At 33.4% G+C, this 17,382-nt stretch overlaps 1 protein-coding gene across 1 annotated transcript; it reads right to left on the bottom strand.

Annotated features, from left to right (window-relative positions):
- Positions 1–1,163: 1,163 nt before the first annotated feature.
- On the bottom strand, positions 1,164–2,108 carry LOC103610862 (olfactory receptor 5D18-like). The gene has a single exon (XM_008594938.1). It carries the CDS (start codon positions 2,106–2,108, stop codon positions 1,164–1,166), a length of 945 nt encoding a protein of 314 aa, XP_008593160.1.
- Positions 2,109–17,382: the final 15,274 nt, after the last annotated feature.

Raw genomic sequence — 17,382 nt, 5'->3', positions numbered from 1 at the left:
AGTAATAGGTGCTTCTAATTATAAAGCAAATAGAACCATATAGAGTCTAGACATTTAACCATGCACATATGAACACTTTACAGAAAAAGATAACACTCTACAGCACTATATAGTGGACCGACATTTGAATGAATATTGTTGAGACAAGTACACTTTCATAAGTTAAAATACAAAATCAGTTCATTCTCATAACATACCAAAAATAAATTCCTGATTAATCATAGAAATGAATGTAAAAACCAATGTAAAAAGTCAAAGTAAAATCTAGAATGCAAAATAAAAGAAAATAGAATATAATATAAAAGACAGAAGAGTGTACAGAATTTGGGACAATAAACTGCATAAACTATGGGACTATATTATTTTGAAGGAGAGAAATATTATTTAAATAGGCTACTAAAAGCTCAGTATATAAAGGGACAATTTGAAAAACTGTGCTTTATTAATAATTGGAAAATCTGTGCACATAATTAAATAATCAGGAGAGGGAGTAGAAAGATTACAGTCTGGAGGAAATTCAATACATCTATGACATACTGAAATGTATGCAATCAGATTTAATTTACACATAATTCAAATACAGACAAAATTAAAATTTATTCTTTTATAACCTATACTTATGGGTTGCAGCATGGATTTTGTTGCTAGTGAGGAGGGGCAGGCAGAGACTAGAAAACAACTTAAGGGCAATTTGTAAAGTGTTGATAGTATTCTGTCATTTCTCTCCTGGAGAAAGCATCATAGAGCATTATTATTCACAAATATTCATGTAAGTAGTTATCATGTTTCATAATTAGAGTTAGAGAAAGAGAGAGACAGGAAGGGAAGAGTACATGTAGTGGTAACATATTCACAGGTTCCAAGGTTTCAAATATGGACATCTTTAAAGGATCAATATTTAGCCTAATACATTCTGAGAGAAATACAACAGATTTTCCATTCATTATTGCTTTATCCACAGATGACTTTGAAGGCACAGTGGGATTTAATAATTATGGATGTATATAAGTTATCTAATTTTCTGAAAGAATTTTAAGCCATTATTTGAAGAGAAAGTTAAGAACTACAAATGCAATACATAAAGCACCTTTAAAAAAAAAAAAACAAGTTTGCGTTTGCATCTGTGTGTGTATGTGTGTGTGTGCGCGCGCGCACGCGTGTGGTTACACTGAGTGAGAAAGCAATTTGGTGTGAATTAACTTCCTGACAGTCTCCTTCACATCCTTATTTCTAAGGCTGTAGATAAGAGGATTTAGCATAGGGATCACAATGGAGTAAAACACAGTGGCTACTTTAATGAAGAGCCATGAGCTCTTAGATTTGGGCACACTGTAGAGAACAAAGAGAGTCCCATGGAAAATGGCGATGGCAGTCAGGTGGGAGGCACAGGTGGAGAAGGCTTTCCGAAGTCCACCAGTGGAAGGAATCTTGATGATAGTGACAACTATGAAGACATAGGAGGCGAGGATTATCAGGAGGCTACAAACCTCATTGAATGTACAAATGACTAAACACGTCATCTGGCTGAAGTGTGTGTCAGAGCAGGACACAGAGAGGAGGGCAGAGAGCTCACAGCAAAAGTGATTTATGGTAGGTCCACAGTAGGACAGTTTCAAAAGAGAATATGTGAGGATCATGGAACAGAGTGCACCCCATGTGTACGTTCCAGCTACCAGGAGAGCACAGAGCTTAGGAGACATAGCAGCTGTGTAGAGCAGGGGGTTACAAACAGCCACAAACCGGTCATAGGCCATCGCTGCTAACAGATATGCTTCTGTAATTGCAAATGTGCAGGCAAAAATAAACTGTGTCATGCATCCTTTGAAGGACATAGTTCTGTCTTCCACAACTAAGATTTCTAATAGTTTGGGTGTGACTACACTGGAATAACAAAAATCCAAAAAGGACAGATGACTGAGGAAAAAGTACATGGGTGTCTGAAGTTTGGGAATAATATTTATGACCACAATCATACCCAGGTTCCCCACCACAGTGATGGTGTAGATGGCCAAGAACACCAGGAAGAGGGGTGCCTGGAGGTGTGGGAACTCTGAGAAGCCCAAGAGGACAAAAGTGGCTCCAGCACTCTCGTTTCCCTCAGTCAGCATCACGGTTCCTGCCGGAGGGAATCAGAGAGTTCATCCTGAGCAGCCGGATATAACTTGGAAAGTAGGAATGAGGGGATGGAGACAGCTGGAGGAGAAACACCACTGAGTGATGTACAAAATATGTACTCAAGTTTTATTTTTTGTCCTTTTTCTGCCTCATTTGAACCTCTGTTTGGCCACTTAGTACTTGAACATGGAATATTCCCTTTAGCCTTCAGTGAATCATCTCCTCATCAATAAAACAAGAAATGTGGCTATCACATAAAGTTGTTTTACAAATTGCATAAAAATATGTGCATACTAAATGATAACAATATTTCTCACCCTATTAAAAATTAAATAACTATGACCTAATATATGAATTTCACTTAAAATACAGTTAGATGCAACAGAGATGACTCTACGTAGCTTACCACTGGGGATATTAGCAGTGAGTTTCTCTGCCCCTATTTCATATTTTAAGACAGCAATTAGGAAAAAAGTAGTGGTAAGATTTCTCATTAAGACTGTACCTGAGTTGCCATCCTTAGTTCAATATGACTATTTTAAAGTGTTAGCTCTTCTAGGAATATCCCATATTATATAGGAAGTGGTGCAAACAGAGAACAAAGAATGAAAACATTTGTAGAAGCATGGTAAATATAGCTTTCTTTCCAATTTCCCTGCTAACTTTTTCTTCTGTCTCAGAAACAAATTTCCACAAGGTTCTGAAACCATCAACAACAAAAAAACCTTTATTTTTTTTCCTTTTTTATTTTGCCTTGTCTTTTTCTGTCTCCTTCTGATTTGCCGTTAATCTCTGGTTCCAGCTGTGAGAGGCTGGTAAGCAAAATAAAAGAGATTTTAAAAATTTTCTTCCATTTATTCCTTCCCCAACACCCATCTTCTCAGCTAGATAACCCCATATCTTCAGTTAGCCTGCCTTCTCCCCCTGCAAGATTGACATTCTTAACATTTTATTTTAGTATCATGTTCACATCCCTACACATTTTTCAAGATGACTTTCTAACAAAAACCCTTAAATCTAAACACTTCGGTCTGGATTTCCATCACATGTAATGTCACTGCACATCCACAATCTTCACTGCTCCTCTCTCTATTTCACTCACAGCAGCATTTCTGACATTTCATGCAAAAACCATGATTTTTTAATAATATAACACCTTCATGAAAGTATTTCCTCTAACTAGAATGACCTCCTTCTACACCAGATTCTAGCACTATTACTTTTTAACTGGTTATGAATATTCATGAGATACAAAGGTGATTGTCACACCTCCTGCCAAATATGTGAAGGCCAGATCCATACTGATAGCATGTGCATTATGACAAATTGCAATTGTACACTGTATCCCCCACCCAATTATCCCCAACCTCCCTCTCCCTCCGCCTTTACACCCAATTCCACTTTGTATCTCAAGATATGTTCTCCCCCTCGGCAAGTCCAACACACCACTGTGGTCTTTCTTTCCTTCCTTCTTTCTCTCTTAGCTCCCACTTCTGAGTGAGTACATGTGGTATTTATCCCTCCGTGCTTTGCTTATTCACTCAGCATAAGTTTGTCTAGTCTCATCCATGTTGCTGCGAATGGGAGAATTTCATTACCTTTCAATGTAAAATTCCAGGCAATGCTTTTCCAGAAATCTTTGTGGATTCTTCCAGATTTCACAGTTATGCTGTTTTGATTTGCTTCCATCTACATGGCTTTGAAATAACAATTATTATACAATATCTGGCATATTTATATAAAATTTTATGTTTTTTTAATCTTCACCTGAGATTTTACAAAATTGACAACAAATAATGAATATTATTTTCATATTCACCAATGTGACTAAATATAATTAAATTAAATAAATGAGGTTCTAAAACAAATCCACATTGTTTCTTAACAATGTAGGAAAAAGAGTTTAATACCTTGTATTCTTATTCACAAATTAATTATATACCACTGAACTGCAGCTGTACTCACCTAGGAGTCTCTATGCCAAAAATTTTCAATCTCTGATTTCAGAGTTTTTCACATCAGAATTAGTATATAATACTGAGCTTAAGAACTCACCAGAAGCCAGACATTATTCATAGACTTATTTGCTGAAGCCTTCTGTGAGTTAAAAAGTAAAATTTTTGAACATTATTTCTCAAAAATGTAACTTTTCACAGAAAAATGTTCTAGTTTATAATTAGGCAAAAGGAGTTTCATTCAAAGAATATGCCATAAATGAATCTAATAAATTACATTTTTTCTCTGTGTAAAAAAAAAGAAAAGAAAAGAAAAGAAGAAACCTAGGAATCATGCAGAGCGTCTAAATAGTGAGGCAGATTTGGAAACTAAATTTAGGTAAACTGTTGTGTATTTTAAATGTAACTGCATGACCTTGAGGAATCACACCCTAGAGAATCTTGATGCATGGTTTGCAATGAGCTCCAAACAAGGCAGTTGGAAGATCATCCCTTCTTTCTAATTTACAATTTCATTAATTTTAAAACAATAATCATAAGGGAAGGTTAAACATATTTATCTTCCTGTCTTGGAAACAACAATAATAACCTCCAATTTGATTCATTATTTAATTATGAAAAACATAAATTTCAAAAATTAACTAAGGAAAAATCCTAACCCAATTTCATTAAATTGATATAGTTTGCTTAGTGAGTTGCGCTTCTTCAGTTTCTCTTAGCAGTTTTGTATTTGCACACCTGATTTTTTTTGTAAATACAATCCTCACCATCACTCTGCTTATAAACTTCATATTGCACACTTGTCATTTTGTATTTTATCTTAATATTATTTTTATTAAAACAAAATGAATATGCATTTATTGGTGAGGCATTTGATGGGCATGTTGAATAATATAGTGCATTACTATCCTGTTGCAGAATTCTATTAGAAAGTATAAAAGAAATTCTATAGGGAAATAAACTTACAGATCTATGTGGATGTGCATATGTGATAGACAAATTCTCCCAAGTTATATTTTATGAAAAATATTTTTAATTCACTTTTGTTTTCATTGAGTGTTTTGTTTTGTTTATTTTGTTTGGAAGGGCGAGATCTAAGTTTTTTCAAATTTATGTTTTGAATTGAAACTTAATTGATTATAAATATTGATGGGGTACAGAGTTGACTGTCAGTATCTGTGTACAGTTTGTGATGATCAAATCAATTTGTTAGCATGCTCATCATTACAAATTGTAATTGTTCTTTGTGTCACTTACCCAATTACTTCCTAACTCCCTTCCCCTTTCCCTTTGTTCTTGAATGATAGTTTTTTGGGAGTAGACTACAAGACATGAAGTTATCATTTCTCAGACCATTTTTGCTCATAGGTACTGAGCTGTTAGTAAAATCAGCACTTTGAAGGGTAACTTACATTTATTCTTCTGCTGCTTTTAATGTAATTTTCTTTTTGATTTCTTGTATTTTCTACAATGTTACTATTATGCATGTATAAAAATATGAGCGTAGTTTGATGTCACTATTTCAGAAAAAAAAAATTCATTGATTATCTCTTCAAATTTACTTATTCATGTTTTTCCCACCAAATTCTGAGAATCCAATTAGATATCTGTGTCCAAGCATTAAATAATCTGTCTCTACATTATATATATATATTAAAATATATATAAAATATATATATATATTTTTATAGATATATAAAATATATATATATTTTTTGTCCTTTTTGAGACCTGCCGCACCACACTCAGCTAGTGAGCGCACCGGCCATCCCTATATAGGATCCGAACCCACGGCGGGAGCGCTGCTGCATTTAATATACAATTTCTCTCTTCAACTATGTTTAATATACTATTAAAACTTTAAGATCCTAATTTCTTGTACCATATTTTTAAAATAATATTTCTATTTAGTTCTTTTTTTGTTAATCACTGTGGTAAAATATCATGATTCCTGATTCGATGTGATTTTTTAAAATTTTGCACCTTAAAAATACAGTGTGTAGTAGATTTACAGTATGCATCCAATAATTCTAATTGATGAGTTTATTGTACTTGATTTCAACTTGTCTTTTATATATTTCCCAGTCTTTTAATGTGTGTGATAAGCTTTCCTTATGTACCATATATTACATTCAAATGTTCATGTGTGAAAATAAGTGGAGGCCTTCAATGATGTAGTCTTCACCAAGATGTTATTTTTGTTTCCGGTAGGAATTTAGAACACACATCTTATACAACCTTCATCCAATTTCCAGAATTAAAGTTTCATGAGCCACTTAGGTAAGTTACATCTCAGTTTCAGCATGAGAAAGGTATGGTTTATCACCTGATCACCTATGCACCTGTGTGTATGTGTCCAGGGTCTGAATCCACATTAGGGAATGTTTTCTCTGAATCTCCATCTTTGGGTTTTCCTTACATTTGACTCTACCTACAGGTCTATGAGGCCATAGAAGTTGCAGATCAGCTTCTCAGCAAAAGGCTCTAGTACAAATCACCCACAGATATCTTGAACATCTCTCTGAAATTCTGGCTTAGCTTTGAACTTGGCCTACTATAAAGTTTGCTTCAAAGACAAAAAAACATTTTTTGACGACACTGCATGGACATTATAGGTGATCTTCAGGTAGATTTTTAAAAAAATACTGTTTTGATGAGAAGTGCAGCAAAGTTTACTGCTCAAGGCAATTGAAAGCTGACCTCAGAATGATCCTCTTACTAACATGACCATCACTGCCATTGCAAAAGAACAACTCAAAGCCTTTCTTACCTTAGTTACATATGTAGATGCTTGGGTGCTTTTTGACTTTTTGCAAAGTGTATAATTAAGTGGAATAACAAAAGTCAGAATCTCTCTTTTGGACCTCAGCCATACCACTCTGTAAAATGTTAAGATTGTAGAGAACTACTAACATGTTTTTGATCATATGCCTTAACTCTCAGCAATAATCCTCTTTCACCTCAAAATGTATCACTTTGCTATTAGAAACTACTCCTGACTTGGTATAGTTTGTTGATGCTCTCATTAAGATGTGTTTTTCATATTTTCATATTTCATCCTACTCTTTGGATAGTCTAAATCTATTGTGTGGTGGAAATTGTCTATGACACCACTACCAGAATCCACAAAGTTTAGTCTTTTAAGATTGGTTTTAAAATGTTCTTTAATAAAATATGAATGACCTTCTCAATCTAATTTGACCATATACTGCTGAATCTGAGGTTATTCATCTCTTTCACATGATAAACAGCTAGGCTTTTACTAAATGTCCTTTAGATCCTCCTTGATAACTGAATTGAATGCTACCATGAAAATAACTTTTCTCTTTAATTTCAAAACGAATTATTTATTGATATCATGTTATAAATTTATGAATATACAGATGATACATATAAAATGAATTTGTATATATATATATACAGAATATATATATATACATAATGAATTTGAAAAAAGAAAAATATTTAAAGAGGATAATCTCTGCAGTAATGTTTTCAATATAAATTCTGCTATGTCTTAGGCTATTTCTATTTTTCTTCTTCATACAGATATTTTCCAGAAGGGAAAATGCTAGAGAGCATGATATTTGGGTATTTTTACAAGATTTCCAAGCATACACTTCATTTCTTTACTATAATAGAAATATTAACATGTTAAAATATACTTAGAATAAAATACAGTAAAAGAAAACAAAATTAATAAGCCTACATCTATAATAATATTTTTATTTCATGTGTACTTTGTCCAATTCGTTAACTTTTTGTATGTTTATCAATAGTAACACCTATAACTCTATTTGTCTATCATTCATCTATAGAGAAATAAATAGAGGAAAGGTGGATTTATTTTAAATATGTTGAAACAAATATATTGGTTTTTTATTGTCTCCCCAATACCTCATAAATCCAATATTAATAGTAATAACAATAAATGAGTAATTCAAATAACAAAGTCACATCATTAAAGACAATGTAAAAATAAACACTATCTAATATGATTTAACTATAATTCCAGAGGGATACAAAGTGGGTGAGGGAGTGTACACTGATAAAGCAGAAAAAGACTCACTAAGAAAAAGACAGCTAAGAATGCCTTGAAATACAGCTCTAATGAATGGTGAACATAATTGTGAGAGTGCATGAGAGGTTCTGTTTTCACAAGTAACAAGTAATAGGAACAAGATAAATCTTGAAATGTTCATTAAAATATACAAGGACAAAGATAACCAGGATCTAGCTGGGGTAGGATAAAATGGCATAAACTGCTGTCCTGAATATTATGATTTATTTCAAAGCTACAATAATTAAGAACATGTGCATGGAAAATACCTTAAAGAAATATACTAAAGCGTTGTGAAACTGAATGAGGTAGATTGAGGTCAAATTATTCACCTTCTCTCTGTGTTCCTAAACTTTTTGTATCTCATTGCTGGTGAAATGTATTTCTTCACTCTTGGATTAGAGCTCAGCTATGTGACATGGTCAGTGGTGTGTTGGCAAGATCAAAAGTGTGGCAATTCTTACCTTAGGCTCTAGGAGATCTTGAACAATTTCCCTGGGCCTCTTACTTTGTAAAATTTCCACAAATAGCATACTAGTCCCAAGATGATGAAGGACGTGTGGAGCGATCCACACTAGCACAATTTTGGTATGAAGCAAAATATTCCTAGCCTCTAGGACAGGAAGCGGAGACACCTTAGGTGACCTGAAGATTTTTAAAAATTAATGATTTTCCTTTTAAGCCATGGTTTTGGCTAAGTTTTAAGAAAAGTGTTTGCAGCAATAGCTAACAGTAATGTTGATAACACATATATGGACACATAGTTTATAACAAAGTTGTTGGGATTCCAGAACAAAGGGATAACAGATTTGTTTTCCAGTAAAGAGCATGGGCAAAGGAATATTAACATGGTAAATGTAAAGTAATTTATGAATGTTGGTGTTGACTATAGCTCTGCTATGTTGGGTTTGACCAAGACTGGCTCAACTTCACATATGTTTTCATTCCAGGACCTAGATGGAAGGAAGACTCACTATTGCTGATACGGTGGCTCCAGGTGGAAGGCATGAGCCTAAGAAGAAAAAAATTCAAACTGCACAGTGTTATTTAAAGTTTCTTCTATGATGTAGTCTTTAAAACCTTCACTCACTGTGCACTATTCAAAGCAAGTTGCATGGAAATTATCCTCTTTCTGCCTACAGGGCAACATGACAAAGACAAACAGAGAACTAATAATGTTGAACAAATAAAACAATCTGTCATAGAACCAAAACTAATACCATCCACAAAAAGAACTGCAAATGACTCTTTCAGAAAAATATAAAAAACAAAATAAATTATCAATTATCATATAGAAGAATGGCTTTTTGACCTCATTGGAAATAAATATGTAATATACCCAAAATTTCCAAATAAATAAAAATGAAGACAAATAATTTAAAAGCAGGTTGGTAAAATGTCATATGAAGGCACTTTACAAAAGAAAAAAAAATCAGTAAAATATTAAAATGTGACCTATCTCAATAATCAGAAATATTCAAATTAAAGCTACAATAATATATTTTACATAGAGCAAATTGGTTAAAATCATAAAGTCTGATAATACTAAGTGCTGGTGAAGAAAAGGGTCATAACTTTAGTACTAGTTAGCATTGCTATTATGAGTATCAATTGATATGACCACTTTGATAATTTGATAGATAATTAAATGCATTTTCTGAAGACTTGTGTGAGGTACAAAGGTTTATAAGCCTAAAACTGAAACAATCCAATTGTTCATCATAGCAGACTGAATTAAAGAAAAAATTGGAATATTTATACCATTATTAAATGGAAATACATGACAAGAAAATATAAATACACACAAGATAAACAATCTATAAATTGATAATCCTTGCCTATAAATGTCAGATAAATGGAATATATAATGCATTGCATACATCTCAAATTTACAAAAAGATAATGTCAATTTCTGTAATTTGAGAAACATAGTTAGTTAATCCATATAAAATAGCGAATACATCATTATAAGAAAAGTCATCCTTTTGACTATTGCTGGGAGTGGGAGGAAAGGGCTGGTAATTTCAAGGGAGTTCATAATGTTCTATATATTGATCTACTAGGGAGTTGCATAAATGCTTGTTTAAAAAGTACTTTTCATCCTCAGAGTTCCTGACATCCTCAGGGTGGGACTCCCGGCTACTGCCAGATGAGTCCCCACCACCAAAAGAAGCCCCAACCAACACCGACCCCCAAACCTGAGAGAGCAACAGGCAGTAGAGCAACAACAAAACTCCCTGATATTGCTCCAGACACCAGGGTAGAACAAGTACACCGCAATAGCCTTACCCACAATGACTAAACACCAGTGGTGAGATATTAGAAATATGAAAACCAAGAAAGTAGGACACCACCAAAATAATATAATAACTCTCTATTTCTAGACCCTATAGAACAGGAAGTACTTGAAATGAATGACAAGGAATGTCAAACAGCAATCCTAAGGAAACTAAATGAGATACAAGAAGACTCAGTTAGACAATGCAACAAAATGAAAAATAAAAAAAAGTATACAGGACCTGAAAGAGGAAGCATAAGAAGAAATCAATGAGCTGAACAAGAATGTAGCAAAGCTTGAGGAACTGAGGGATTCATTTAATGAAATAAAAAACACAACAGAGAACTTAACCATCAGACTAGATCAAGCAGAAGGGATGTCTGACCTTGAGGATGGCTTGTTCAAAATAACACAGGCAAACTAATAAACAAGAACAAGAGAATTTAAAAACTTGAAGAAAATCTAAGAAAAATAACATACAACCTCAAGTGATCAAATATCCAAATCATGTATATTCCAGTGGGGGAGGAAAAATGAAATGGTATTGAAAACATATTCAACTAAATAACAGCAGAAAACTTCCCAGGTACAGGGAGAGATCCAGATATTCAGATACAGGAGGCTCAAAGATCTCACAACATATTGCACCAAAAAGGGTACTCTCCAAGACGTTTTACCATCAAATAAGCAAAATTAAAAGACAAAGAGAGAATCTTAAAAGCTGCAAGAGAGAAGCATCAAATAACCTATAAGGGAACCCCTATCAGACTAACATCAGACTTTTCATCAGAAGCCCTAAAAGCCAGAAGAGAATGGGATGATATATTCAAAATACTAAAATACAAAACTTTACAGCCAAGAATGCATTACTCAGCAAGACTATCCTTCTGAAATGAAGGACAAATAGCATATTTCCCAGAGAAGCAAAAATTATGGGCGTTCACTACCACAGGACCAGACATTCAAGAAATTCTCAAGGAAGTACAGGGTCTGCTACCCAAAAAATAACCATCACTACCATGAATACTCAAGATAGAAAAAAAAAAAAAAACAGTAAAATAAAATGTTAGCAATAAAGAGGAAAAAAAGTTATCCACTATTCCAAGAAACCAACAAACACAGAAGACAAACAGTAAATCAGAATGTAAGAAACAAAAGGTATTTAAAGCATCCAAACAAAAATCAATACAATGCCAGAAGTAAATCCATATGTTTCAATAATTATTCTTAAAGTAAAATGATTGAAATCTCCAAGAAAGGCAAAGACTGGCCAATTGGATGAAAAAGGTGTACAAAACAATATGCTGCCTTTCAGAGACCCATCTCACCTCTAAAGACACACATTGACTACAAGTGAAAGGATAGAAAATGATAAACCATGCAAATAGAAATGAGAGAAGATCTGGAGTAGCAATTCTTGTACAAGATAATATAGACTTTAAACCAAAAATCTTAAAAAAAATTATAAAGAAAGCCATTATATAGAGATAAAAGGATCTATCCAACAAGAATATATATAACAGAAATAAATTTTTATGCAGCCAACCTCAAAGCAGCCACATTTATAAAGCAAACACTATTAGACCTAAAGAAAGAGCTAGACACTAATGCCATGAGAGTTGGGGATCTGAACACCCCACCCTCAACATTGGCAGATTATCAAGGTAAAAAATCAACACAGAAACACAGGACCTAAATAACACTTTAGGCCAATTGGACTTGGCAGGTATATACAGAACATTTGATCCAACATCAGAATATTCATTCTTCCCATCAGCACATGGAACAGTCTCCAGGATCAACCACACGTTAGGTCACAAATCACATGTCAACAAATTCAAAATAACTAATATTATTCCATGTATTTTTCAGACCATTATGGATGAAAACTAGAAATTAATAAAAAATAAAACTCTAGAAACTGTATCAATGCATGAAAATTAAACAACATTCTACTTAATGACATGTGGGTTCAAGAAGAAATTAAACAGGAAATCAAAAAATGTATTGAAACTAATGAAAATAATGACACATCATACCAAAACCTGTGGGATACTGCAAACGCAGTATAAAGGGGGAAATAATTGCACTAAATGTTTACTTCAGAAGAATGGAAAGATGACGAGTATACAAAGTAACACTTCACCTTAATGAATAGGAAAAACAAGAGCAATCTAAAGCCAAAGTTAAAATGAAGGAAAGAAATAATTAAGAACAGAGCAGAACTAAATGAAGCATAAACCCCAAAAATGATAGAACAGATCAATGAATCAAAAAGTTCATTCTTTGGAAAGAAAAATAAAATTGACAAGCCATTACCAAGGCTAACTTAAAAAAGAAGAGAGAAGACACGAATAAAAAAATTAGAAATGAAGATGGTGATATTACAACTAATACTTCAGAAATACATGGAATCATTAAAAGCTACTATAAACAACTATATACCAACACATTCGAAAATCTGGAGGAAATGGATAAATTTTTGGACACACATAAACAACTAAGACTGAGCCAAGGAGACATAGAAAATCTGAACAGACAAATAACAATCAAAGAAGCCATTATAAGCAGTCTGCCAACTAGGAAAAGCTCAGGACCAGATGGCTTCAATGCAGAATTCAACCAAATGTTTAAAGAAAAATTAATACAAATTCTCTATGAACTATTCCAAAAAAATTGAAACAGAGGTCACTCTCTCAAACTCATTCTATGAGGCAAACATCACCCTAATACCAAAAGCAGACAACGATGCAACAAATAAAGAAAACTACAGGCCAGTATCCTTGATGAATATAGATACAAATATCCTCAATAAAACACTAGCTAATAGAATAAAACAACACATACATAAATTCATACACCGTGATCACAAGGGATTCATCACAGGGACGCTAGTTTGGTTCAACATATGCAAGTCAATAAATGTGATACACCACATCAAAAAAATAAAACACAAATACCATATGATCCTCTGTATAGAATCTGAAAAAGCATTTGACAAAATTCAATATTTGTTCATGATAAGAATCTCGATAAATTGGGGATACAAGAAAATTATCTCAACACATTTAAAGCCATGTATGATAAACCCACTACCAGTATCATACAGAATTGAGAAAAATCGAAAAACCTTTCCCTTAAGAACAGGAACAAGACAAGGATGCCCATGCTTGCACTCCTATTCAACATTGTGTTGGAAGTACTAGCCAGAGCAATCAGGGAAGAGAAAGAAATAAATGGCATCCAAATTGGAAAAGATGAGGTCAAACTATCCCTGTTTGCAGATGTAATGATCCTATATATAAAATGGTCTAAAGACTCTACCAAAAAAACTCTCTATAGTTAGTTAATGATTTCAGCAAAGTTGCATGATACAAAATCAATACGCAAAAATTGGTAGCATTTCTGTATTCTAACAATGAACTGGCAGAAAAAGAAATCAAGAAAGCTAGCCCATTTAGTATAGCCACCAAAAAAATAAAATACCTAGGAGTAAAAGTAGCAAAGGATGTGAAAAATCTCTGCAATGTGAACTACAAACCACTGTGGAGAGAAATTATAGAAGACACGAGAAGGTGGAAAAATATCCCATGCTCTTCGGTTGGAAGAATTAACACTGAGAAAATGTCCATACCACCCCAATTGAACTACACATTCAACAAAATCCCCAACAAAATTCCCATCAATGACATTTTTCTCAGAATTGTCAAAAACAATCATAACATTCTTATGGAAGAACAAAAGACCATGAATAGCCAAAGCAATCCTGAGAAAAAAAAATAAAGCTGAAGGCATAACACTACCCAACTTTAAACTATACTGAAAAGGTATAGTAACCAAAACAGCATGGTACTGGAATAAAAACAGACTAAGGGATCAATGGAACAGAATAGAGAATCCAGAAATCAATCCATATACCTACAGCCATCTTATCTTTGATAAAGTCTCCAAGACTACACACTGGGGAAGACAATGCCTCTTCAATAAATGGTGTTGGGAAAATTGGATATTCATATGTGGGACACTGAATCCAGATCCATACTTCTCACCATATGTCAAAATCAAGTCAAAATGGGTTAAAAAATTAACATATGTCCTGAAACAATAAAAGCCCTTAAAGAAAATATAGGGGAAACACTCCAGGAAGTATGGTTGGGTACAGACTTTATGAATATAAGCCACAAAGCACAGGCAACCAAAGGAAAAATAAACAAATGGGATTATATCAAACTAAAATGGTCTGCACATGATCCAGCAATCCCTCTTCTAGGTATATATCCAGGGGAATGGAAATCATCATGTCAAAGAGATATCAGCATTCCCATGTTCATCAAAGCTCTGTTTACAATAGTTAAGATAAGGAACCAACCTAAATGTCCATCCATGGATGATTGGATAAGGAAACCCTGGTATATATACACAATGGAATAGTACTCTGCCATACAAAAGAATGAAATACTCCCATTTGCAACAACATGTATGACCCTGGAGAAACTTATGTTGAGTGAAATTAGCTGAGCACATATGGATAAATACCACATGTGCTCATTCATATGTGGGAGCTAAGATAGAAAGAAGGAAGGAAAGAAAGGCCACAGTAGTGCAGTGGTCTTACAGAGGGAGGAAACATTCTTAGAGCTACAAAGTAGAGTTGGGGGATGGGAGAGGGGAATTGGTAGTGAGGTAGGGGGCTAATTGGGTGGGGAAAGGGGTACAAAAGAAATTTCTGGTAATGGGTATGCCCCCAGTATGAATCTGGATGTCACATCATGGGCAGGAAGGGTGACAATTAGCTTTGTATCTCACAAATATTCTCAATAAATAAAGTAAATAAATAAATCAAATAAATACATAAATAAAAATTAAAAGCTCCATACAGCAAAAGAAACCATTAACAGAGCAGAAAGACAGCGAACACTGTGGGTTAAAATATTTGCAAAATATACATCTCACAAAGGATTAATAACGTGAATATACAAGGAACTCAAACAACTTAGCAAAAAAAAAAAAAAAAGTAAACCAATTAAAAAATAGGCTAAGGAGATGAACAGGCATTTCTCAAAGGAAGATGTAGGAATGTCCAACAGACACATAAAAAAATGCTCAACATCACTCAGCAGTCAGGAAATGCAAATCAAAACCACTTTGAGACACCATCTCACTTCAGTTAGGATGACTAATTTTCAAAAGACTGAGAATGACAAATGCTGGCAAGGATGTGGAGAAAAAGAAACCCTCCTACACTGTTTGTGTGACTGAAAAATGATGCAGCCGACTGAAAAATGATGCAGCTTTTATGGAAAATAATATGGAGGTTACTCAAACAATTACAGATAGATGTTCCATATGACCCAGCTATTCCACTGCTGGCGTATACCCAGAGGAATGGAAATCATTAGGTCAAAGGGATACCTGTACTCCCATGTTTATTGCAGTGCTGTTTGCAATAGCTGAGAGTTGGAACCAGCCTAAATGCCCATCATTGGTTGAGTGGATTAGGAAAATGTAGTTTATCTACAGAATGGGATACTACTCGGTTATAAAAAACAAAAAAACAAACAAACAACAACAACAACAACAACAACAACAAAAACAATGATATATTACCATTCACAGCCACATGGATGGACTTTAAGTAAGTAAACATAGAAATGAACAGGGCGGGGAAGAAGACACAACAATTACAATTCCTTGATTTTGTTAAGACAAGTGAACAGATATGATTTTGACAGGGGGAAAGTAGGTGATGGGGTGAGAAAAAGTAGGTATTGGTAAACAGATATGAAAATCAACTATATTGTATATTGATAAATTAAAATAAAATAAATAAATATATAAATATTTTAAAGAATTTTTCAATATATTCTAAATTAAAAATGATGAACTCAGAGAGAAAAGCAAATGCGACATTTTGCAAAGAGATAGATTAACATCATAAATAACAAAAATCTTGGATATTATTAAGGTGGGGAATGAAATAAACTGATTATACATTTTGAAATATAGTACGTAATCTATAACTGATGGCTTATAAAAGATCAAAAAATAAGGAGAGTATTTTTAAATTTTACTAACTGATAAAGATCAACTTAATGACAACAATGACTCAGAGAGGAGACCCTAGAAGAATTAGATTTATATTGCATCAGAAATAATATGATTCCTTGACAGATGTTTGTGACAGTCTATAAATAATAAATAATATTTTATTTTTGATTTAAGCCACTGAGTAGATGTGGATATCATTTACTGATAAGGAAAAGACTCTTAGGAGAACTAAGTTTATGGTAAGAATGAGTGATCTAAAAACACATTATACTAATCTTCGTCTTTTTATCATACACTAATAGACATAAGTAGTGTTAGAAGAAAATTGATTTTTATCTTAATATTCAGCATTATTTCAAAACCTTTCAAATACATTCATACTCAAAGAATAAGTGATGCATACATATAGTAATAGTATTTTCACCATATGCGTACATAAAATCACAGATAGTATTTTACATGATGTAAATTCCAAGGTTCTCATTTGACTTCAAAGAAAGCTTAAAGTTCAAACAAATTGTTCTTTTATAAAACTTTCTGAATCAGATTTGGTTATGAAGAATTGAGTAAGGAGCCTGTAAACACAGTAATCTGGGTTCGCAGTACTTTTATTATACAAAATTTAAAGCTAAAACATAGCATAAGTTCCATTTTTCATAAGTCCATCAGTATAGACAACTTCATAATCCTGACTTCCATAGAGCCAAGAGAAGAGATTTTGAAATGTGTTTCTTTATAAAACATCCAAAGATGAAGTGAATCATAATGCTTTATATCTATACTAAACCAGAGATAATCATAAGCCATTCACAACACTGAACATCATGGTGTACTCAATAATTAGTTGATTTAAAGAATAATTGTATATTCACTTAACATAAAGCTAAACTATCAACAATGAATTAGAAAATAATGAGCATAGTTGA

The sequence above is a fragment of the Galeopterus variegatus genome, unplaced genomic scaffold (assembly GCF_000696425.1).
Source record: "Galeopterus variegatus unplaced genomic scaffold, G_variegatus-3.0.2 Scaffold11927, whole genome shotgun sequence".
In the NCBI taxonomy this organism is placed as follows: domain Eukaryota; kingdom Metazoa; phylum Chordata; class Mammalia; order Dermoptera; family Cynocephalidae; genus Galeopterus; species Galeopterus variegatus.
The sequence above is the reverse complement of the archived record's forward strand: the minus strand, read 5'-3'. Positions and strand labels throughout refer to the sequence as shown.

Excerpts from the sequence above, each read along its gene's own strand:
- LOC103610862 (XM_008594938.1), bottom strand. The coding sequence starts at position 2,108 with ATGCTGACTGAGGGAAACGAGAGTGCTGGAGCCACTTTTGTCCTCTTG.